Source organism: Styela clava, chromosome 14, assembly GCF_964204865.1.
Source record: "Styela clava chromosome 14, kaStyClav1.hap1.2, whole genome shotgun sequence".
Classification (NCBI taxonomy): domain Eukaryota; kingdom Metazoa; phylum Chordata; class Ascidiacea; order Stolidobranchia; family Styelidae; genus Styela; species Styela clava.
In genome coordinates, this window is record NC_135263.1 from 5,465,277 (window position 1) to 5,488,697 (window position 23,421).

Genomic DNA, 23,421 nt, shown 5'->3' on the forward strand with positions numbered 1-23,421 from the left:
CACATTGAATGGTTTAAATTTTCATCAGTCATGCTTCTAATAATAAATCGTGGTTGTTTAACCAAATACTGTTCCATACTGAGGAGTAGTTCGTTTTGTACCTCTTCATGCACTCGTCAAGTTAAGGATGCACAAACCAAAGCTATGTATGATAGAATGATCAGAGTCGATCATGCAGGGGAACTTGGTGCCAATCGAATATATGCTGGACAGCTGGCTATTTTACGTAAAACTGATGTCGGCCCAATCATTGAAGAAATGTGGGAACAAGAAAAAGTTCATTTAGCAAAATTTAATGAACTTATACCTAAGCATAGAGTGCGTCCCACTGTATTAACTCCAGTATGGAATGTTGCAGGATGGGTACTAGGTGCTGGAACTGCCCTTATGGGGAAAGAAGCTGCAATGGCTTGCACTGTAGCTGTTGAAGAAACTATTACGGAACATTATAATGATCAACTTCGAGAACTTTTAGCAAGAGAAGATTCCTCCGAGCATGAGGAACTTCTAAGCACAATCAAACAGTTTCGTGATGAGGAAATGGAACACCATGATATAGGAATTGACCATGATGCACTAAATGCACCTTTTTATTCAGTTTTGAAAAATGTAATACAAGCGGGATGCAAGGTTGCAATATTTGCATCTGAAAGAATTTGACATCCGTAAATGGAGATTTGAACTTATAGAAAATCAAAAGCGATAATTTATTTTTTTCGACTGCCTCCATGCTATATGCCAGACCAAAACTGAATTCTTTTTCAATTTCGTAAATTCACAAATAGTCAAATACATCGAAAAACACTGTGCAAGTTACTAATCAATTATTCAGTTACCAATCTTGGATGCATGGCATAATAGTTAATGTTCTTTTTCTAAAGTGATGCCAATAGCGAAATACTTGAGCGGAAATTCTACGAAGTTGCGAAATTATTGTATCATGATTTTAAATGCTTATAGCGATGGTTTTGCTATTAGTTATTGAAACCTAGTGTTTATAATGTGACCAAGCTCGCAATTTTAATTCAGGTAATACTTAATTGTAACCCTTTTCGATAAAAACAAACAGGAAAAGCAATTTCACTTTTTTGTCTTTATTCAAGGATGTTCCCTCAACAATCATGTAGTTAATAAATATGTTTTGAGAGTGCGAGGAATGGTAAAAAATTTGATATATAATATTTGAAGCTGATAAAATCATGCTTCTATACATCCAACAAAGTTATATACTCAGTTGGCAGTTGGCGCATTACAAATAATGTAATACTGGTATTCAAATCTACTTCAATTATTTTATTAATTAATATAGTTTCTCGATGTGAAGTAACACTGCGATCACTTTTATAAATGTGAAGTAACACTCCGATCACTTTTAAATTTCTTTTTGCTTTCCTTTTTAGCATATTATTTAAGATGGTTATATTTGTACGTATTGATATGAAATATGGAAGATTCTGTGGATTCTAATATTTTGTTGGTTGTTCCATCATCTATTGAGGACAGTGTTCCTGTTGGTGGAGACAATCCACTAGGTATTTACTAAATATTTAGATCAATTTTATTTCTTGCTCTTGACTGAACAATGTTTTCATCCTGTCTACTAAATATTAAAATAGGGCATGATTACTATGAGGTATACCTACTTTTGTCAAGGATATTATAGAACACAACCTTCAACATTAGCCAATCAATGTAGTTTGTCAATGTTTCGGATTTCCGTACACAAAATTTCACTCTTTCAAGACGAGGACTAGAAATTCTCTCGCACATAATTATGGTGAATTAAAGCAGTTTGCCTAGATCTGTTTGTGGTTTCAATACGCTGTCTATTGTCAGCTGTGTCAATGACTTCTTTATGATTTATTCAAATATGATAAAATTTACTTGTCAGGAATTTCAAGCAAAACTCTTCATCCAGCAACTGCTTCTATCTCAATTGAAGCTGGAACAGACTCATTCTCCTGTTTCCAACTGTCTGGAAGAGAGACTCAGGTATAGCATCTTATTTTATTTGATCACAATTCGATAAAATTTTTCATCAATTACCTGGCCAGTTTCAAATGAAAAAACATGTTTCTGGTACTTTTTATGAATGACCGCATGGTTTCATGTTTTAAACCTCAGTCAAGGTTTTAGCCACACCTCATAAAGCTCCAAATTTTGTATCTTGTGCTTTTTTATATATTGTGTGATTTGAATCTTGGAAGCAAACATTATATATGTTTTGTCGTACAGCACTCGAGGAAGATTTATTATAAATACTTAAAAAATGTGTTTTGTACATGAGCTTTTTGTTTCAGTCGTTATTCCACTATGACAAATGTAATTTTGAGATAGAGATTTCATAAATTGTGAATATCATATTCCTATTTTTTTATCCAAGGATTCAAAGTCAGAATCTTCTGAAAGTTTACATATTGATGAAAGAGATGTAGACATTATACCTCAATCCCCTAAAGAATTGCATATCGAATTGAGTGATACTCCAAGTGCTCATTCGAATTCTAACACAGAACCTAACGATTCTTATCAGAATTGCGACTGTCTCGACATGGTGGGTTATTTTTCTTATTTATATACGATTCCTGTTCAACCCAAATAAGGCCTAGTACTCACTGTTGTCTACCAATATGTGAGGAGCTATTATTTGGAAAGACCAGAATCTTTTCGGTTCGGTCTACCCTATTCAGTCGAAGACTACTTCATCTTATGCTAGGGTTGTGCAATGAATCTAACCTAGCTTGCATATGTGATCACAGCTTCATTGGCCCGCCGCACATTCGGAGAGTAATCAAAAAATAGCATTTCATGTTGTTTTATGTCTTTTTACATATTGTTACATCACTAATGTCACTGAATTGACTAGTGTTATGGCTAGTTGAGGCAACTAGCGAAGTAGAATGATGTGCTTTGCTTGGAAGTCTAAATTATTATCTGGCTTTCTATCTTTTTGGTCGGGAATATATGCTAACAATAGAAAATCTAATGCGGATTCTATTAGCCTTGGATGGCTATATCTGATAACTATGTGTTTGCACAATAAAAGTTTTGTTTTTTATTGCACTGTTTACCTATTCTTGGCACTATTGTGGCCCGCGAGCAATGCAAAAATAATTTTGTGGCCCGCGGAGCTGGCAGCCTTGACCACCCTGGTCTATCTTATTCAGTTGAAGACTACTTCATCTTATGATAGGGTTGTGCAATGAATCCTACCTAGCTTGTGCAAGGATATGATTTCAACTCCCACAGTAAATCTATAATTTGTTCATCACAAACAGGGGGTGGTTTTGGGGGTCGAAAACCCCCCTCACCCTTTTGAAATGTCAAGAAAAGTAAAAGCATGTTTCTGTATCATACATAGCAATTTTTCGTAGCTTGAAGCACTCAAGACTCATGTACTCGCACGTTTTTCGATGTTCGGCCGGACCCGCTAGTTGTTTCGATCTAACTAGGCAAATAGAAATAGAGTGTTTTGAACGATGAGACAATAAATGATACAGGCACGGTTTTATGTAATCGAAATGGCTTGTAAAAATTTATTTTTTTATTTTTAGGATTCGGGGAAAATGTCTCCTGATTTGATGGCATCGAGTGAAGGATCACTTTCTTCATCAAACCCTGTTATCACGTCACAACCTGATGAGTATGTTCAACAAGCTTTTCCAAGCCTGGAATTTACGTCGCCAAAGTCACAGTCCCAGAGTCCTACTTTACAACCCAATACTGTGAATCCTTATGAAGCGGACACAGAATCATACACACCATCTGACTTCCCTCCTCCAGCGAATCTGGAAGAACCGAGTCGCTTTTCAAACTTTTTAGGGACTTGTGCAATTGAGGACAATGGTCCTTCCCCAATCATACTAACAGCCAATACAGAAACCAATTCTGAATTGAAAGACAATAATTCAGATTTCATCAACAAAGAACTTCAGGAAAAAGGTGACCAGTCTTGTGAAAAAATAAACAATTCAACAATGGAAAATGGGAAAATACCAGCAGAATATGATCTTGATTCGAATGATATAATTATTGAAGATGTCAACATGAGAAAAATTGAAGATGATGAAGCAGTCAATAAGGAAACAGATGAGGAGACTGCTCATGATAATGTCTCTTCAATTCAGCACGAAGGTAAGATAATATACCTTGCAGTTGAATTTTACAAGACTTTATAAGTACCTTTCCTTCATGCATTTCGGCTAGTGATTCATATGCGTATAAGCCAAGGGTGCTGCAAGTCTTAGTAACTATCAGTTGGGGTTACGCAAGACTATGAACCTATCCTTCCTCTATGCCTTTGCACTAGTGGATGCGATCTGTATGTAGAATGGAAGAACGCTGTAGCAGGGGTAAAATTGACTTTTCTAGTCGATTCGAGAGTCTTGCTGCAGACGAATGTATTACTGTTATGTTTATTCAGAAAAGCATTTTCCAACTGCTAAGTATTACTGTTAAAACTGTCAAATATGCTCAACGTAGTCTGTATTAGTGTGCAGACTCTTGAATCATATAAAGTAAGATAATTTCTTTTATTAAATGTTCTTTTATTTTGATTGCAATCTTTATTGGATTGATTAATCCTCCTATTTATCTACATTTTCCCTTATTTTTATTCTATTTTGCAGGAGTGACACAGGAGTTCACACAGGATTTAAATCTGCATCTGACCATTGAATCTCAATTGTTCGATTCTTCAAGCTTTCCTCCTGCAGATGACAGTCAATGTCTGGTGATAGATGAAGAACTAGAATCTGTTGGGACATTGGGGCTTAAGAAATCTAAATCTGGTTTTCCTGATGTGATGGAGGATGAACAAAGGGGAATCACTGAAAATGCTCGCGATCACATTCACGACAGTATTACTGAACCAAAACTTCATTCAGACTCTGGAAATGATTGTTTGACTGGTAAAAAGCAAAATAAAAGGCCAAAATCACCTAATAGCCCTTTCCAGTCATCTGAAAATGGTTTCGAAAATGCAAGCAGTTTAGAAACAATATCTGTTACTAAAAGTATAACCCCGGAAATAGTTGATAATATACATGAAAGTACTGTTCCAAAACAAAATTTGGAATCTCAAGCTGGTTCAAATGAGAATTCTTACGGCGAAATCAAGAATCGAAATGTGGATACTCGACAATCCACTTCAATTGAATTGGAACAAAACGTAGCAGATTCTTCTGGTGCAGAACGTATGGTCACTGCACCATCTCCACATATATTTGAATCCTGTTCAATAACAGATCATCAGCTCGTTGTAGAGAGTTCTGATTCATCATCAAAGACTGGAGGAAATAATTCAAATCCTCCCGCAACCAATCACATGAAACATGATATAAACATAACAGGTTCTAACCATAATGAAGTCCCTCAGTCAGAGTCTGACCGAAATCCTGTAGGGTCAATCTCGAAATCGACTGGAAGTCAAGATATATCTCCCTCTATGCAAAGCACCTATATTGATGAAAACAACAACAATAATTCTCTCCAAAAGAAGCAGATTGTAGATGACACATTGGACTCCATGGATGGTTCATTGCCGATACAAACAGGAGAATCTTACGATGCCTCTGCTGAATATTCGTCACAAGATAGGGATGAGAATCTGGTGGATTCACAAAGTTTAATGATTGGAGATTTAGAAACTCAGCCTTTTTCAATGACTCCTTTGAGAGGTATGAAATTTTTTTACTTCTTTTTGAAATAAAATTTCAATGATGTTAAAATTAAGTGCATTAACACATTGCATTATGCTAAGCCTTAGGTAAAATTTGTGCGCATATACTTACATAAATGAAAGTTTGCTGATCACATTTTTTGCTTTGTGAACTCAAATTTTGCTGCTCTATTGTTCTTCTGTATTAGTATTTGTTTTTCTGTCCTCAGGTTCAAAAATTTCGACATATGAAGATTCTCAATCTCTTATTGCAAATGGGTAAGTAGCAGTTTGAACTAAATTTTGTTTCAGATTTGTTCTGCGAGGCAAAGAAGTTGCCTGGGTTCCGTGGTCCTCAAAGCTGAAAAAAAATAAAAATATTTGTCACATTTGGTTTTGCACGCCTTATTTTGTATATTTATATTTCTTTATTTTGGATTTTTGGAACATTTTTTGGTGCTCTTGAAGTATGCGAACCAAGATGGCGGACATCGGAACGTAACATGGGTAACAGGTTAAGGTTAGGCGATAATTTTTTTCCAATTTTCCTTATTTTAGTCCTATTATCAGTTCGAAGACTAGCCAAGAGCCTCCCGTAGTATTTATACCTAAAATTATGGCCTAACCCTAACCTAGTACACATATTACATTCCGATGTCCGCCATCTTGGTTCGCATACTTCGGAAGCCCCCATTTTTTTTTATAATGAAACTTTTGCCTCACTATCTGTTAGTTGTAGCTTATTATTGTTAGCTAGTTGTTTTTAAAGAGGGGCGCGAGACTTGTAAAATTCTAAAAAGAGGGCGCGGCTTAAAAAGTTTGAGAACCACTGCCTCAGATGGTTTGACTTTTGGATTATTAATGTTTAGGAATATTATCAAAAACTAAAGGTTTAAAACAGTGTCAATCTTTGAATTGTAGGCGAATAGGCCTTGCCTAAAAATATTTTCGTGATAAACAGAAATAATGAAAACATAGAGTTGAGTTACAAGAGCTAAGAAAGTTTGGTAGGCAGATCATCAAACCAGGTTTAATTTTTACAGAATATTGATTTTTTTTTAATTACCGTAGTGTCTACAAGGAACAAGTTTTGCTTCGTGGTGCATGTGTTTGAGTGGACATCTGAATATATTGTGCAATAATGGTGAACCGTGTTGTTGAAGCAGTAATTCAAAGTGATATGCTTTCATTTTATTGAATTTACTATTTCGTGGAAGTTCACCTAATATAAAGGAAATTATTGTTAATTTACAATTTCTGAAAGATGTGCAGTATAGGTACACACAAATAAAAACGAGAAAATTGCGCTTTTTTTTCATAGTTTTGTTTTCTGTTAAAGAATTCACGAGGTTTTGTCGCTCCCAACAGCGCCATGACACTTCGATAAATTAAAGATATTCATGGCTACCGCACTACTTAGTACATGAGTATGTCTTGAGTTCAGCGATTCCTTTCTATGACAGCGATAATATTCAATCATTTTAATGTCCCGTTTTGACCATGGTCGCGATTTTAGACAAAATGTTTATATGAAGCAATAAATAATGAGATTTGGAACAACTAATTCCAGACAATTAGTTTATCGTCAAATGTAAAATTAATAAAATGTGTATAGCTAGCAATAACATAATACTATACTATTATTGACTTTGTGTTCCACACAGGATCGGTAAACTAAGACTATAGTGAGAATAGTGAAGTGGGCCGCATGACATTAAAATAAATAGTCGGCTATTTAGCATTTATCCAAAATTTTGACATCGTTATCAAAAGAATTTTTACACTACTGGCATAGTGAAATGTAAATTAGTTCGAGTTGATATGATTCAAAATTACTGTTTTTTTTTTTTTTTATCTCCGGCAGCGGCGACGGTGCGATGCCCTGTCTGCCCTGTCGACTTACTGCTTATTGTAATTCTTGCACTTGTCAAGCATGGCGTTATGTATGCGGACTCGGCCTGTGGTGTAATTTGTAATTCATTTCTACGAGGAGATTGTTTTTAGTTTCGTTCCAAACACGTATGATTTGGGTTGTGATGAAAGCTCGCTATGCCACTAATGCCAGGATTATCGAAGCGGCCTCAATTTTTGATTTAAATGTGTGCTATTATCAGCTAATCAAGTAATTATTGACAGGTTGGCGTTAGGATAAGATTGTCATAATTATCCCGCCCAATGAGACGGCTCGCAACCGATTCGTTTTAGATGCATGGACTTAATGATAATATATACCGTAATGTGTAATCAACCAGCGATTACATGAACAACCAACCCTACGACGACGAGAAGTCCAGCAATCCGCTCGCACATAATTATATATAACATAATTGTTTTTTCATTATATCATAATTATCATGTAAATTTGGAATACACCCAAATTTTAAAATCTTTTGCTTTTCGAATCATTCTTTTGCTCAACATTCTTGTCCGTGGAAATCCACAATCGCTAATAATGTGATGTAACTTTATTAGCAAACCGCTGATGCCGAATTCTGACGACAAAATATCACGTGATTGGAGGCGAGTCCAGACTTGTTCTTGCCCTCTGCATCGAAGCGTCTCCGGATCCTTAACCCGTGCATCGCATTGTGTAATTTTACATGGACAAATTTAAAGATATTCGACGCAACGTGCATAATGGGTTAATACTTCAGCAATCGTACGTCCTTTAGTAAAAAAAAAGAAATAAATTAACCCGCTTGTTTCCGACGCACGAATTATTGTGACGCAGCGCTTGCGTGATAGATAGTGTATTATGAGGTTGTATTTATTAGTTGATTAAAACCTTGAAGTTGAAATACCAGCGGCCAGACATGCGACACGTTAATTGTTTTTGTGATAATTAAATATCCAGTGACGTTATAAAACTTGTAGTGACAAAATGCTATCTTTCGCGAAATTTTGGCCCTCATAATTTTTTTATTTCAAATTTTCCGAGTTGCTGAGATTTTTTGTTTATTTATAAGTGAAGGAATTGATGTTTTAATCAGTGTAATATAATATTATGTTCAACTAAGTCTGACGATTAAGTACATTAAATTCGAACTAAGCAATCCTATGACGCTAACCTGGCCATCGTTTTATAATAGGCATCGTAAATAAATTATTTCAAGAGTTATTGTTTATTACCATGGGTTAGCTGTGAGTGTGTTGTGTGATAACTAAGTTCGATGTTAGGTATTCCGGTGCCGAGAGAGAGAGAAATAGATCTTGTTAAACAGAATAAAATGCAATTCATTTGAGTTTACCTTTGGATATTATTTTCAAAGGCCATCGAATTCGGTTATCATGCACCCAGTCAAATAAAAAATAATTATAGAAAGAATATTTTTGACCGTCATACATATTGTAATAAGGAGCATGGTTCCAGAATACATGTGGCACGTTCCATTGTTGACAAATAACAATGTAATGGGAAAAGGATTGGCGGCAAGACATATTAGAAAGTTATTTCAAACGAAAATAAAAGACAATGTTTATATATATAAAATATAAATTCATATAAATAAATAAAATGGGTTATCGCGTAAACGGCGTTATTGAAGATTTATTTTACATTATTTCCATCGCGCACATAGCCGTGATAAATAACGATTATCTTTTTTAATTTGATGAGTGGAGACAAGCCGATTACGTTATATTGTATATAAGCGTAATTGTCGCAGTGGGATGGCGTATCGGCAGTCAGACGTCACGTGATTCGAGGTCATATATCAAATGCGTTAAGTGTATTTTGAATTAGCGCGCTTTATTGGATATTTACCGGTGTAGGTGCTTCGCGTTAGTGATTGTTGAGAATTGATGTTGATTTATTTCTGAATTTATTATAATTAAAATTACCCATTGTAGTGAAAAAACAAGCATAAAAGTTATAATCGGAAAGCGGCAAGCAAGACTACATGCAGGCATGGTTGACTGACCCATAAGGGAAGTTTTGACTTATACAAATGATAAAAACACACACAAGTCTGCAAGTATGATAATGTGGGAAATGAAATTAATAGGACAAATAGATGAAAAGTGAGAAAAGAAGGGCTCCAGGCTAAATACCATTTTCAAAATCCAAATTCACTACTGATAAGCACAAATTAATTTCGCAATAATGAGGCAAAATACATGGTAATAGGATATCACAAATACCTTCTATAGAGGGCAGAAAAAAAAAACATCTCCAAAGCAATATTTTGCATATTAATATCAATATAAATGATCTAAAATAATGTTTAGATTTCTCATACTACTGTACTATCTCATGGGGAAAGAAAGCATCTAAAAGGGTTTTGACTTAGATTGGTTGAGTTTTAAGATATCAGTGCTTTATGTAGTGACAATGCCAGTCCTAAATTGAATTTTTGAATATATATATTTGTGTTTTATGCAAATTCTCTTTCAGTTTGAAACATTTTTTTTTCAAATGGTAACGAAAATTTGTCAACAGTTATTAATTAAATTATTACCTATGGATAACTGTCATCCTACTTTAGGCCTACCATGTATATTAGGTATTATGTGAGATTTTAACTGAAAAGTATTCTCAAACAATATTTCTTGTGTATCATACTTTAATAGCATGATTTGTTATTGCAGATCTGCAAGTCCACCAACACTAGATACAGATGCAAATCTAACCGAGGATAATAAAGTTAAACATACTGATGACACATTAGTGGAAGATATTAAGGATATACTAAATGGAATTATAAATGACGTTGAAAGTCAAAAAATCGTTTCCATCTCATCTCCCATTAATCCTGTCACGGATGAGCGATATGAAAGGTCAAAGATCACAAGATTTAATTCTGTAAATAAAGGAAATTTAAATGGACAACTAAACAATCAAAATGTTTTGAATGAGTCTGCTTTGAAATCTTACGACTATCTCTCCCAATCTCAACCGTCCCAGGATATTCATTTGAAAACACCATTCCTCAGTCCTGTAAGTCCAGTTGTTGCAAAAGAGAAGAAATCGGTTCGACGACGAAGTAAAGATAAAAAACAAAGAAAGGATAAACCATCTCATATGGACATGGACAGTAATAATAATAATGTCAACAACAAAGACAATGCGAATGAAGAGCATGATAAGAGTTCCGATACTTTACCATTGGATGATAATGGTAAGGTTTGTAATTGGTCACTCAGAAACTGACCCATCTATTTACGGTATGATAGAAAATCTTCAAATTGTTGTAGGATATCTTTATCTAACTTGTGCACTTCTCGTGATATAGCATTGCTGGTCTTTTACTAGTAGTTAGTTGAGCGTTACCATGGTGTGGTTCTCGTTTCAACCATATTGGGTTCACACACCCAGGTTTGAATTTCATTTAATATGCATGCATGTGAGAGAGGATTGCTAAGCTTTTAGGGTGTTGAAGGGTGGTTTACAGCAGTGGTTCCCAACCGCTTTTTTGCCGGTCTGTGAGAAATTTCATTGTTCTGTTGTTTTTTGCCGTCTCAATCGCTTTACCGCAGCCGAAAAGATGAAGTTGCATTGGTTTATTACACAAATATATGTTATTATTTCACGTTCTTCGCATTTCAATTATTTGCCGTCAGCGAGTACATTTTATTTAATTTTACCGTCCGCCAGGGTAGATAGGTTGGAAACCGCTGGTTTACAGCATCTTCCATCATATAATTTCATGTACATCTCGAATGATTAACTGGTAGCTATTATCTTATTTATACCAGACACATTCGTTTGTCATATGAATAAATATTAATCATAACCTGTCCTACCATTCAATGTCACTTTAAATATTAATTATGTTGAAAGGTGACCGTACATTTGAACCCATGCGTATATCCACGGGTTTAATCTATATGCGGGTGCTAAAACCCATGGGTTAGGGTTAGTATGGGTTTAACTATCCGTGAAACAAAAAAAATTCCATGGTGCAATAGCATACAGGTGCTATTGTCATGGGTTCAAATGTACGTGGGTTCAAATGTAATGGAACCATGTTGAAATAATACATCTGTTTGAAATAATTAATTCTTCGTTTATTTTTAGATCAATCTCCTGGACCAGATTCTGATCCACTGATATCACCAAACAAAAGTGGGAATCATATTTTATACAGAGTAACAAGGAATGCTGTTGTTGAAACCTTGGTGAATGGAGAAGTCGTTGAAACTAAAACTGTTCATGTGAGTATGGTCATGCTAAATAGGATTGTAAAGGAAGTCTTTAGTTTTCATGTACTTGAACACGACTGCAAAATTCCATTGATAGAATTGGACTTTTTACAATTTTGCTCGTGAAATGTGTGATGCTTGTTTGCAAATGCATTTGTTGGTCATTATGTAGATTATTATATGATTTGTGCACTGTGCTATAGCGAGATGTGCAGAGAAATTTTTTCAATGGCCCATAAAACAAATTTAAACATTCAGATTTAAACTTCCAACTCTGTGTAGAGATTTATTTACATAGTTTTTTTATTCATGTATGGTTCTGTGTAATGAACAGGCCTATTTTGTAGAATTTTAAGATGAATAGTGTTGCTTCACTTGAAATCTTGAACAGTAAACACTTAGCAATAATTGCAAGCTTCAAAAATAAATAAATTGTAAATTATGATCCTTTGTGTTTAGAGTAAGAATTTATGATTTTCGATTCTACTGTTTGCTTATGTATAATTTTGATGGAAATGTAATTTTATCCTTAAAGATAAAAGCACTCAGATTACTTATTCCAAAATGTTCATTTCTACCAGAAACGACCAAAATATTATAAAACAAATCCATACCATCACACATCATCTCAATCTTCAAATGGATCGGGATATCTTGCAGACACAAGCTCCATATCAAGAACTTCATCTGATTCTTCCACACAGACTCAATTGAGCAATTCACCAGGTATCTGAAATGAAACGTAATACGACTATTCTTGGGTACATGTACTGCTCATTTAGTTTATATGAGGGTGGTCAATGGTTGCGAGATTGAAGGGCTGCAATGCCTTGCGGTGTTAGTAGGCCTAGTGCTATTATCAAAGAACAACCAAGTTCAGGCCAAAAAAACGGGATCACGCTGTGCGAAATCAGATCAGATAACATTTCGTCACTGCTATCATATGGCCCACATTTAGAGGTGTGTTTTTAAATACATACGAGTATCTGCCAATGGTTCAGTGTACTAAAAAAATATAGTGCAGGCCGCACGGAATGGGTCCAGGGTTTGGACCACTCTGGTTTAGATACATACATATTGGATCAGGAAAGTCTTCACATAACGCACCACTCTTGTTTGGCACTTACATGTCCTGTGTAGCCCAATATGCCCTCTATGGGAATGACATTTAGGACTGTATTCACATCCCTGGCTGTTTTTAAAGGTTCTATCAATGAAAGACACAGTTTTCTTAACATCTTAACTCTTGACTTTTCTAACTGTCTAGATTTGAAGCCCAGATCTCAAGCATTTGTTTGAACTGGTTTATAAGGGCTTTTTTTCTTCATTTTTATTCATTATTTCATTGAAAAAATAATCATTTTGTGAAGACATTAAACTCTGAAAATGACAACTTTTGAAAAGAAATTGAATAATATTTTCTGCATTATATCTATATACTGGTAATATTTTCACTTCAGGTCGCCAAACAAGACGGACAAGCCATGACCCTGTGCCACTGACAACTGAGCTCAGTGGTGGAAGCAGCTCAAGTTCGAATTCATCCAGTGTCTTCCTGATTCCTGGATCCAGTGTTCACCCTCCAAGATCCACAAAATCATTAAGGGAACACCAGAATTTTTCACCAGATACAAAGTCTACTGACAATTCAATTTCTCCTTTTGTGTCAAGTAGTAGCAGTAGTAGTTCAACTTCAAGTCCTTTGAAACTGACATCCACCAACACTTTTAGTACAGTAACAAGTCCTGTTTCAGCAGTAAGTTATGTTCGGTTTAAAGCAAGATTTTTTATAAAATGCCTGAAAAGAGCTCTGTATAGGCAGCCCCTGATATCTAATGATATGTAAGTTAAGAACTACCTTTTTAGATAGATTTAATTCCTTTCGGTCTACTCAATTTATGAAAACTTGAGTGAGGTGTATGGCATGTTATTTGAGTTCAACATTGCTGAACTGGAAATATTCCAGTCTTTGCAGAATTAATAGCTTTTTTCATATCATTAGATATCTGTTGTTTGTTTGCACATGGCCTTGTCCATAGTGAAAAGCGAAAATAAGCTTGGTATAACATTAAAACAATTTTATTCTTTTTCAGGGATCTTCTCCAGTTTTGAAAGAGGGTCGAGTTGTTCTTACCCCACTTTCTACAGAATTAATTTCTTGCCAAATTGGGGCTCTGGGTAACAAAATGAGCGGGGACATCGCTACCCCACCAACAAGTAACATCAATCCACCGCTATCAGGAAGCACTCCCATGATATTATCACAAAAAGATGATTCTGCTTCGGATATAACGACGTCAAATTCACCAGAAATTCCTTTCCCTGTTGATTCTCTTCATGGTACTGATATGACGTCGTTTCCTTTCGATAATAGTTCGGCTGTAAAAGGAGATGAAAGTGTGAATGGAAATAAAGAGTCGACTTCTGATCCTTCAAGAATTGATCTAAGTAAGGAAATTTATGATATAACAATCTTCAATTTGTTTTAACCATTATGTCCATGACTCAGATTTTGGTTTGAAGTAGACTTGCATATTAGTGACCAAATTCAGTTCCATAATGACGACCAAACCGCGTACATAATGACCTTGTAGGAAGGCATAAAATTATGCGCTATTCACCAGGCTCAAATCTGTGTAGTGATTACAGAAATTTGGCATTAGGATAACGCTGCACGAAACCTGTAAAAATTCCCATTTTGTTTTTCAATTTTGCTAACTAATTTTGTGGCACAGAATTGTAAGGAATACATATTCGGTCAATATTTATTACTTAATGTGACTCGATAACAAGTTAAAACAGCTTGACGACTTGTTTTCCGAGCAATTCTTGAAGCAATAGGCCACTTTCACAGTGAACTTACTATGCGCACTTGATAGTCAATGTTTCAATGGCCTATTGAATTGGCCAATTAAGTTTTAATGTCCGTATGGTACTCCTCAAGTATGCACACTAAGATGTCGCACAACCTGAACCATAACATGCTACACAGCCTGAGTTCAGGTTGTCCGCCATCTTGGCGCGCATACTTCAGGAGGTCCGGACGCATAATACTTTATTACCTCATTTATCCTTTTTTAGGTATACCTGTCCTTGCTCGACCAGCTAGGGAGTGCTACTATTACCCTGGTCTGTTGCAAACAAAAGATTCTGAATCTGGGAAATACACTGTGTATTTTGAAGATGATGGACGAGACAGACAAATACGAGAAACTGATATTTTATTAATCGATATGTTGCCTGTTGGGCAAGAAGTTTATGCTCAGAGTGACTCGGATGATTCTGCTGATTGGTGGTACAGTGCAGGTGATTACGATTACAATTGATGAGTTGAAATTTGTGATATCTGCCTTTTCAGGAATGTTCAGAATGATAACAGTACATTCGGAATTCAGATATTCCTGATGTTAGTAATTACTTCCTTTGGAAATTTGTCATCTTCGGCATTGGACATTCGAACAAAAAATGAACACAATTTTATTTGCCACACTGTGAAATAATATCAATAAAAACAATCTTTATCTTGAGCGTACTGCATTGCCAACATAATTTTTACAACAGTTATGTAAAATTGTCTGTTCAATATGACCCAATTTATTCCATATTCAACAATCTTCTCGTGTACTTGGAATAGTAAATTGTACAGTTACTTGTACATTTATCATATCAATATTTATATTTCAGGCACAATAGTGAGTTACTGGAGAGATGATGATGATAAACGAGGATATGTCATAACTAAACCTGCAGCCGGAAATAATAAGACTAAAAGGTTGGTATTACAGTTATCGAAGAGTTCAATAACTGGATAAGTCCATGCTCCGAAAACAAATAACTGGCTAACTAATCCCATACTCGACATGGACTGGTAACCGGACAAGAGGTCGTGGTTCGCCATATTATGATTAAGTTAACTTTTCTGTGAATCCTATCTTAAATATGTAAATCTCATCCTATCCTACCTATTATTCGTGAGATAAAACTTTTATATAATTTTCGCGCAATTATAAAGAATTGGCATAATAGGATGTTCACGAAGTCCTGTATTAAATTAGGTAAAAAGACATTTACTTCATGTACATGTAACTAGTTGTGGTCCTAAAAAGTGTATTAAAGGAAGTAAAAGAGCTCAAGTAAATGAGCATTGATTGAAATAAAAAAAAAAACTGGTTAAGATATATTGAGAACAGACTGCATGACAGAATTTGGAAATTTTTGAAACTTTATGAACACCTGCTGCACTGCCATTTTTAGACTGTGACTCTTTATATTAATTTATCTGTAGAAAAGAGATTTTTTGTCAATTTTATTTTCCATCATTGCTTTTATTTCCAATTTGCAGGTACACAAGGAAACAAGTTATTGTAAAACTTGAAAACTTGTCAAACGATTTGAAGTTATTGAAGCTGCAGCCTGCATCTGGTCTTACTACAGCAGATGTTAGTTTGGGTATGATGCCATTATTGATTTGGTAATAAGATGGGATTTTCATATTTATTCTGAGGGAGAGGAAAGTCAATAAGATGGTATTATAATGTGGCAAACCATGTCCTCTCATGTATCCATAATAGTTAGCCAGCTGTTTGTTTCCGATGAGTGGACTTAATGGTGAATGGAGTCTTACTCGACCTATGGTTTGGTTATGTAAACCACCCTATGATGGCGAAAAGTCCAGCAAACCTCTCGCACATAATTATTCTTGCCGGGTTCCTTGAACCTAAGAAGGTTAATCAGAGGTATAATGGCAAGCTTATTCCTAACGATTGACACAATGCACCAACCGCCTTTTAAACAGTATTCAAAAATTATTTGAATGACAGGCAGGATAATTAATGCAAAATAGAATATGGGTAAGAGATTAGATTTCGAGTCTTTTCCTTTCGACTCCTATCAGCATGATAAATATAAATGAATTAAAAATGCAGCTATTGACACGCAGTGGTTAAAACATTAGATAGAATCAAGTATGATGGCATAGCAGAAGTGAAAAGAGGATAATTATGTTGGATATTAATTAAAAAAGCTTAGCCAACTTCTTCCGTATCTAAAAGAGCGGTTTCCAACCGCTGGTCTGCGGACCGATGCCGGTCCGAGAAGCTTCTTTGCCGGTCCATGATAAGTTTTGTTGTTTTTCTGCTGTCTCAATCGTTTTACCAAAGTTGCGTTGTTTTATTAGGCAATTTCTCTTCTACCGTCATATTGCTGTTTGATAAGTGTGGTATTATTAATGGCCCTATGACGTCTTGGCGCAGAGTAATTTCACAGCATGATTTTGAGCCTGGCACCTAGTTACAGACTACTTGGTTAATATATTTTTTCGTTTCAGCCATTTCAAAATTTTTGCTGGTTTGAGAGAACATTTTATTTGATTTTTCTGGTCTGCCAGGGTAGAAAGGTTGGGGAGCACTAATCTAAGCTAAGATCTGTTAAAAATTTTGCCCACTTTACAGTGTGTATTCTTTTAGTTCTAAAAATCACTGAATTTAATTTTTTCAAACAGATAACATCATGGATGGTAAGAGACGTACACGTCGGTCAAGAGCAGCTGATTCTGCTGTGAGCAGCCCTGCCGCATCCAGACCAGGGACGCCATCTTCCACGACTTCTAAAACTCCTCGATCCTCAAGAAAACGTCGAGCAGATTCAGAATCTTCTGAGTCATCTTCCTGTGTACCTTTCCCAACAACTAAGAAATCAAAACGAGGGAAACTTAGTTACGGGAGTCCAAGAACTCCAGCAAAACGAAAATCTTCGAATACACCATCTAAAGGTGAGGTCAAATGTGAAAATATTTTCAGATGAATCAACCATTTTGTAATACTGTGAATTATGCGATATCATAAAACAATAACGAGAAACTGCGGTTTCGATTCATTTGCTCTTACTCCATAGTGACACCGTGTGTCCCATCACTAATTAATCAATAACTCGCTAATTATACGACATAATTCATCCAAAATCAATAGGCTTCTGGTCCGACATATGATGAATGCACATGCATAATTTGGAGCAGATTCAACCTCGATTTTGAGAGATATCGCGTGTATCTAACAGACAGACAGACAAACAAACAAACAGACAAATACCTATCAACATACTTACCGATCAAGATCGATAAGTAATGAGTAGGGATGGGCAATGTAGAATAATTTACTATTCTAGAATACTTAAATCAAATCTAAAATACCGAATCGTATTCTGTTTTTATAGTTATTTGAATAGCGGGAATTCCCCACCACATTGCTGGATTGGAAATTAAAGCAAAATTGTAAACGCATTACTTTCTTCGGTATCAATTGAAAATGTCCTAAACATTGGGAATTCAATACTTTGGGATTCGGATCCTCCGGATTTGGTATTCTAAATTGCCCATCTCTAATAATGACTGACATATTTCATTATTTTTTTAGGTGAACTAGGCGTCATGCCGCACAAAAAAACAATTATTTGGATTATCTATATTTAGAAGGACTGTAATCTTTTCTGTTTGGCCCTGCCTACCCTAGTTATAACACCCTGAGTGAGGTGTTGCCTATGTTACAAAAGTACTTTCTTCATAACTTTGCTCTATTCAGATATTTTCAACTTGAATCATAAATAAGTGAATGCCTATAGTTGAATAAATGGTAAATTACCATGAAATGTTGGTTTATTTGCTGTTTGGAAAAAGGATTTACAGAAGTTTTAAATTTTATAAATCTGACTGATTTGTATATATTTGGCTGCAATGTGCGCTAATTATTTTTTTTCCGGTACTTACAGTTGAGTTTTGAATCACTTCGAAAAAATAGATTAAATAAATAAATGTTGTTTTCTTAGCATCCATGACATACAAAGAAAGCAAACTATTTGAGAAATGTGGATTTTTACTGACTTCAACAACAGGAAAAGATCATCCATCATCCGAGTTTGATTCACCTCCTTGCACCAATATTTATGGATATGACAGGTAATATATTATAAACCAGGGCGGGCAATTTTTTTTTGCGAAGGGCGGGGTTCATCAGAAAATATTCTTGGCAAAGGGCTGCATTGAGAAATTGATTGTAATGTCACAGTTATTAATTCTATTCGCTATGATATTGTCGAATACAGTTGTGGCTTGCATTGTTGAACATTAATATTACTTAACAAATCATAGTTTAGATAATTTAAATGAAGTTAAAAAATAAATCCAAGTTTTGTATGTAGTTTTGAAAATGTTCACAACCCTTTTCCAAGAGCAGGGGGGGGGGGGTGCATAAATTCGTTGACGGGCAGTAGTTTGCACATTCTTGTAATAAACCATGATTAAGGTAGTTTACCAAAACTTTACATTCAAAAATTGTTTCCTTTTGGAACTGATGAACTAGTGAAGATCAGTTTGCATGATTTTGATAAAATTGAACCAGCAACACTTGGTAATTATTTTTGAAGATATTGCAATTTAGAGCAGGGTTTCTCAAATTGGGCCCTCGGCCCCCCTAGTGAGACACGGACAAGCCCTTCACTAGCTATCGTTCTCCATGACTAAATTAATTAAAAAAATTGGCTTCTTATTGTTAAATATGCTATAAATATCACTATTGAAAACTCTTTGGAACTCTTTGAAAGAAGGCCACAGGTATTGGAAGTTATTAATTTTCCTCACTTACATTGTACATAGCATGGCAATATTTTTCTGTTTTCCCTGAAGTTACAGGATCGTAACTCTCACGGTTCTTCACTAACCGAAGCATTTTTGCTTGCCCATTGTCACTATCTGTCGTGATCATCTGCGCAGCCAAAAGTCTAATTGACCGCTTTGGAGCTTTTTTGTTGCTGTGTGCTCAATTAGACTATACTGACACTCATGAGTTTCATATCAGTTTACATGCTCTGTACAGGGGGCTAAGTGGATACAAGACCATATATTGAGAGATGATAGTTGATTTTATATTTGTTTGGATGTGAACAACTTTTATTTCAATCTTTTACGCAGGGAAGTGTTGAAGAAACAAATCAATGCTGGGGATGGTGTTGTTGTCAAGGATTTCACGCAGTTGGTAAACTGATTTATATGCTCTGTCTCTGTGTAATTATGTCGACAAAACTTAGGCCTGATAATTAATACTTGTCTAGTCAACTTGACTGCCTGCATTTATTGGTAACAGGAAGTTGGGGTTGGATTAGAATTCCAAAATAGCTTTTGATTTTTGTTGAATCTATAGTTATTAAACAATATACTTGAGTTTTTAAATATCTTTTTCTCACCCGGTTGTCAGGTATGTGCTAAATAAAAAGAAGAATAGTTGGCGCTTAGAAGTGTGTGTACCAATATGGAGGTAACTAATTTTGGTCGCCTACTTTACATCAAGTTGTGTAAAGGGACTGAAACCTATGGGCAGGGGGTATATTCACTTGGCTAACACAAACAGTCCCCAAACTCATAATATAACTAAAATAAGAAAAATCGGATAAGCATTTTGCCCTAACGTGGCAGCTGGTACACATACTACGGGAGTACCAAATAGTTATCGAATTGAGCATATTCTGAATATCTTGAAAAAACTCTTGTGTTGTCATTTGTGATATATTATTTTGTTCACAGATGTCATGTGATCGAAGTGAGCTTTACGTCGTATCAGATAATTTTTGTCGAACAATGAATTATTTCAACGCACTAGCTGCGGGAATCCAATGCATATCTTATATCTGGATCAATGATTCAACAAATGCTGGGAGATTAAAAGCAATAAAATCCTATGTTTTGCCCGCTGGATACAGTTTGCAACATATGGGGATTGTGGAAAGGTAATGGATAAATTTAGGAGTTGTAAACAATGTTTTAGTTAAAGTTCAACCTCAATTTCATTAACGTTCTTCCTCACCATCGAATCAAACTGTAATTTAAAATAGAATATTGATATTTGAAGATTTGGTATTCTTGATTCAATGTAAGTAATCTAGAATAGTAAATTAAGCTGAGGGCGCCTCCCAATGTTTAAACTTTTGGAGCATTGTTTTAAGTCAACAATTGTCTTTTCGGTGATGAATTCCAATTAGGATTACCGGTAACCATAATTAGATTAACTGTTATCAGATGGTTAACGGTTGCAAGTTCTGTCATTCCAAGTATTATTCCCTTTTCTAATGTGTATTCGCATGATAAGAATTGCACATATTTTTCTATCGTTTTTGAAAGTGTTTCACTGAAGTGTATCCCAGCCCAAATTCCAATATTTATATTTAAATCATAACTTTTCTAGACCAATATCTCCAATCCAACCACTGTCTGGTATTCGTGTCAGTTTACATATGAGAGATCTAGCAACATGGAATCCTTTACTGTGCATTGCTGGTTGTATATCAGTTTCAACAAGGAAGGATAAATTGAAAACTGGTATGATAAAAGCATTAAAATTAAATATTGTTCAAATCGAGTCAAAAAGTTTGATTGATTTCAATGCTCTGGCAATTTAGGTTCCAATGGCAATAGCTCATCAGTCCTATTAGAACTTACGATTTTTTTTATTTATCCCGGGGAGAGTTAATCTTATCAAATGACAAACCACAATCTTTTGTTGGGTTGCTTGGGAATTTTAAAAAACCAACGCAGCAGCAAATAAAAAAAAATCGGAAAGAAGTGACTTGAAAGCATCTAGCGCCAAACCTCAATAGTCCAACCCTAAAAAATTGCCCAGTTAACCAGTTATTTGTTTCAGATGCTCGGGCCCTTATCTATAACCAGTCAGTAAATTACTGCAAGACATGTCTTTACAGGGAGGCAGAAGGTTCAATGCATTTTTGCTGTCATTGTCACTGTGTTATCTTTATTTCTCAGCTAAACTTAATGGCCCAGCATTCTCGCACCCCCATTGCACAGTTTTCGCACCTCTGGTAAATGAACCCAGTAACATAATCGAATCATTCTTTCTCCCTATTTGTTATTCACAACGCTTCTGCTCTTTTTAGTCACTGATAACACCAAATTAAGTGTTTTATAAAATCTCTCATGTTTTTTACAGATTGTTCTCTATCGTGTGACGTTGTGGTTGCTGATTCATCATGTGATCAAAGTATCATGGAAAGAGCGGAGAAACTCAAGATTCCTGTCGTGTCAATAGAATGGGTCATCCAGTGTCTTATAAACAATAAAAAATTACCTTTTATTGGTCATTCTCAATATTCTAGGTTTACTTGATCAACTTTTAATAATTTTCATTTTCTACGAGTTTGGTAAAAATACGTAAAACCTGTAACTATCCAATTAATTCATTAATTAATTCAATTCAATAATAGGAATTAATGAATGATAGTAAAGGTGTTTAAGGCTTTATCAATGTTGCGAAGCTAATCCTATTTAACTCTATTTCGAGTTGAAATTATCTGACTTACCTGACATAGTCAAGTTGCAAAAATACGACTCAAAAGACTTCATTTCGAACTGCATTTTAGGGTTTAGAAATGTTGCAAATCGATACAAGTTGATCTGAAATATATATGTTTTCTTCTGGTCCTCAGAAATAGATTTATTTAACAGTTTTGTTCAATCATTATTAGGTAAATTATTCATACAGTTTTTGTGTAAAATCATCAAAGCCATTGTTCTTGTTCTGCCAAATCGTGCAATATTTTATTCACTGCTGGTTCTGTACTCAACCATTTCAAATTTGTTAAATTCTTGCTTATTTTAATGACGGTCAATGTTATAAATGAAATAGTTTGATTTGAAGTTGAAATGCATTTAAATATAACAATGGAGTTGTTCTGGAAATGTTTTTAATACAAAAATATGATTTTAAATCAATGCAAATGTGGTGCATTGGAATGTCTTACTGGTGCTTGTGCAGTGAATCTCATATCTCTGTTTCAAAAATATAATTATCACATTGTTTGATATGGGTCTAACAGATCGTTGCCATCATTTAATTTTTGTTTTGTTTCGTAATTGCTGTAATAAACAACCCGCTGTCTTTTTTATATTGAAAAAATAAACCAAATGCCAAATTTTTGAATGAAAATTTGATAACGTATTGCTTAATTTCCCATGGTCACACAAAAACGTTATCTGTAAGAAATATGGGATATCTCTATAATGACGCAGAGAGAGTAAGATTGTTTATCTGTTGGAACTTAGAGCTAGATGAAATATCCCATTTGTGTACAGAATATCGGAATGTCATTTTACTGATTGGTGAGACGTGACTGGTGCCACTCATAAGTAAAACTTTATTTTGACTACATTACAGACGATGAAATAATTGATAAGAACAGAATAAACAGAATCGGGAGAGCAAACAAAACCTTTAGGTTTAAAACGTATGGATTGAAAGGTGTTGTCAAGAGGAGAGGTGCGCGTTCACTAACCCAAAAGCATTAAATTAATTATTAATACGTGCACGCGTATATACAATCACGGTGTCGGAGATACAATAAAGTTGAAAGAGAAAAAACTATATATATATATATTACTTGGTGAAAGGGGAAAAAAATACGAATAAAGAAAGAAATTTGCCACACCACATCAATAATTTTGTAAAGATTGCCAGATTAGATTAGTTAACAGGAGTGAGATGTATAGAAAAATCTTTCTGTGGTCAAGCTGACCGTTGTTGTGGATCAAGGAAGATGTATATATTCTCATTGGTTGGACGCATGAA

General features: G+C 35.0%; 2 protein-coding genes across 2 annotated transcripts; both read left to right on the forward strand.

Moving 5' to 3' along the window:
- Positions 1-27: 27 nt before the first annotated feature.
- Positions 28-1,400, forward strand: LOC120341378 (NADPH-dependent 3-demethoxyubiquinone 3-hydroxylase, mitochondrial-like). The gene has a single exon (XM_039409870.2). It carries the CDS (start codon positions 31-33, stop codon positions 658-660), a length of 630 nt encoding a protein of 209 aa, XP_039265804.2. The 5' UTR covers positions 28-30; the 3' UTR covers positions 661-1,400.
- Positions 1,374-22,794, forward strand: LOC120341376 (uncharacterized). Its single transcript, XM_039409867.2, has 20 exons — positions 1,374-1,532; positions 1,892-1,992; positions 2,384-2,554; positions 3,555-4,134; positions 4,629-5,678; positions 5,890-5,938; positions 10,247-10,776; positions 11,676-11,812; positions 12,382-12,526; positions 13,261-13,556; positions 13,894-14,248; positions 14,882-15,106; positions 15,485-15,572; positions 16,143-16,249; positions 17,301-17,570; positions 18,620-18,749; positions 19,761-19,824; positions 20,370-20,572; positions 21,028-21,161; positions 21,787-22,794. Exons 1-20 carry the CDS (start codon positions 1,445-1,447, stop codon positions 21,960-21,962), a joined length of 4,899 nt encoding a protein of 1,632 aa, XP_039265801.2. The 5' UTR covers positions 1,374-1,444; the 3' UTR covers positions 21,963-22,794.
- The last annotated feature ends 627 nt before the right edge of the window (positions 22,795-23,421 follow it).

Excerpts from the sequence above, each read along its gene's own strand:
- LOC120341378 (XM_039409870.2), top strand. The coding sequence starts at position 31 with ATGCTTCTAATAATAAATCGTGGTTGTTTAACCAAATACTGTTCCATA.
- LOC120341376 (XM_039409867.2), top strand. The coding sequence starts at position 1,445 with ATGGAAGATTCTGTGGATTCTAATATTTTGTTGGTTGTTCCATCATCT. Across the intron at positions 12,527-13,260 it reads TCAATTGAGCAATTCACCAG|GTCGCCAAACAAGACGGACA; the intron begins GTATCTGAAATG and ends TTTTCACTTCAG. Across the intron at positions 14,249-14,881 it reads TCCTTCAAGAATTGATCTAA|GTATACCTGTCCTTGCTCGA; the intron begins GTAAGGAAATTT and ends ATCCTTTTTTAG.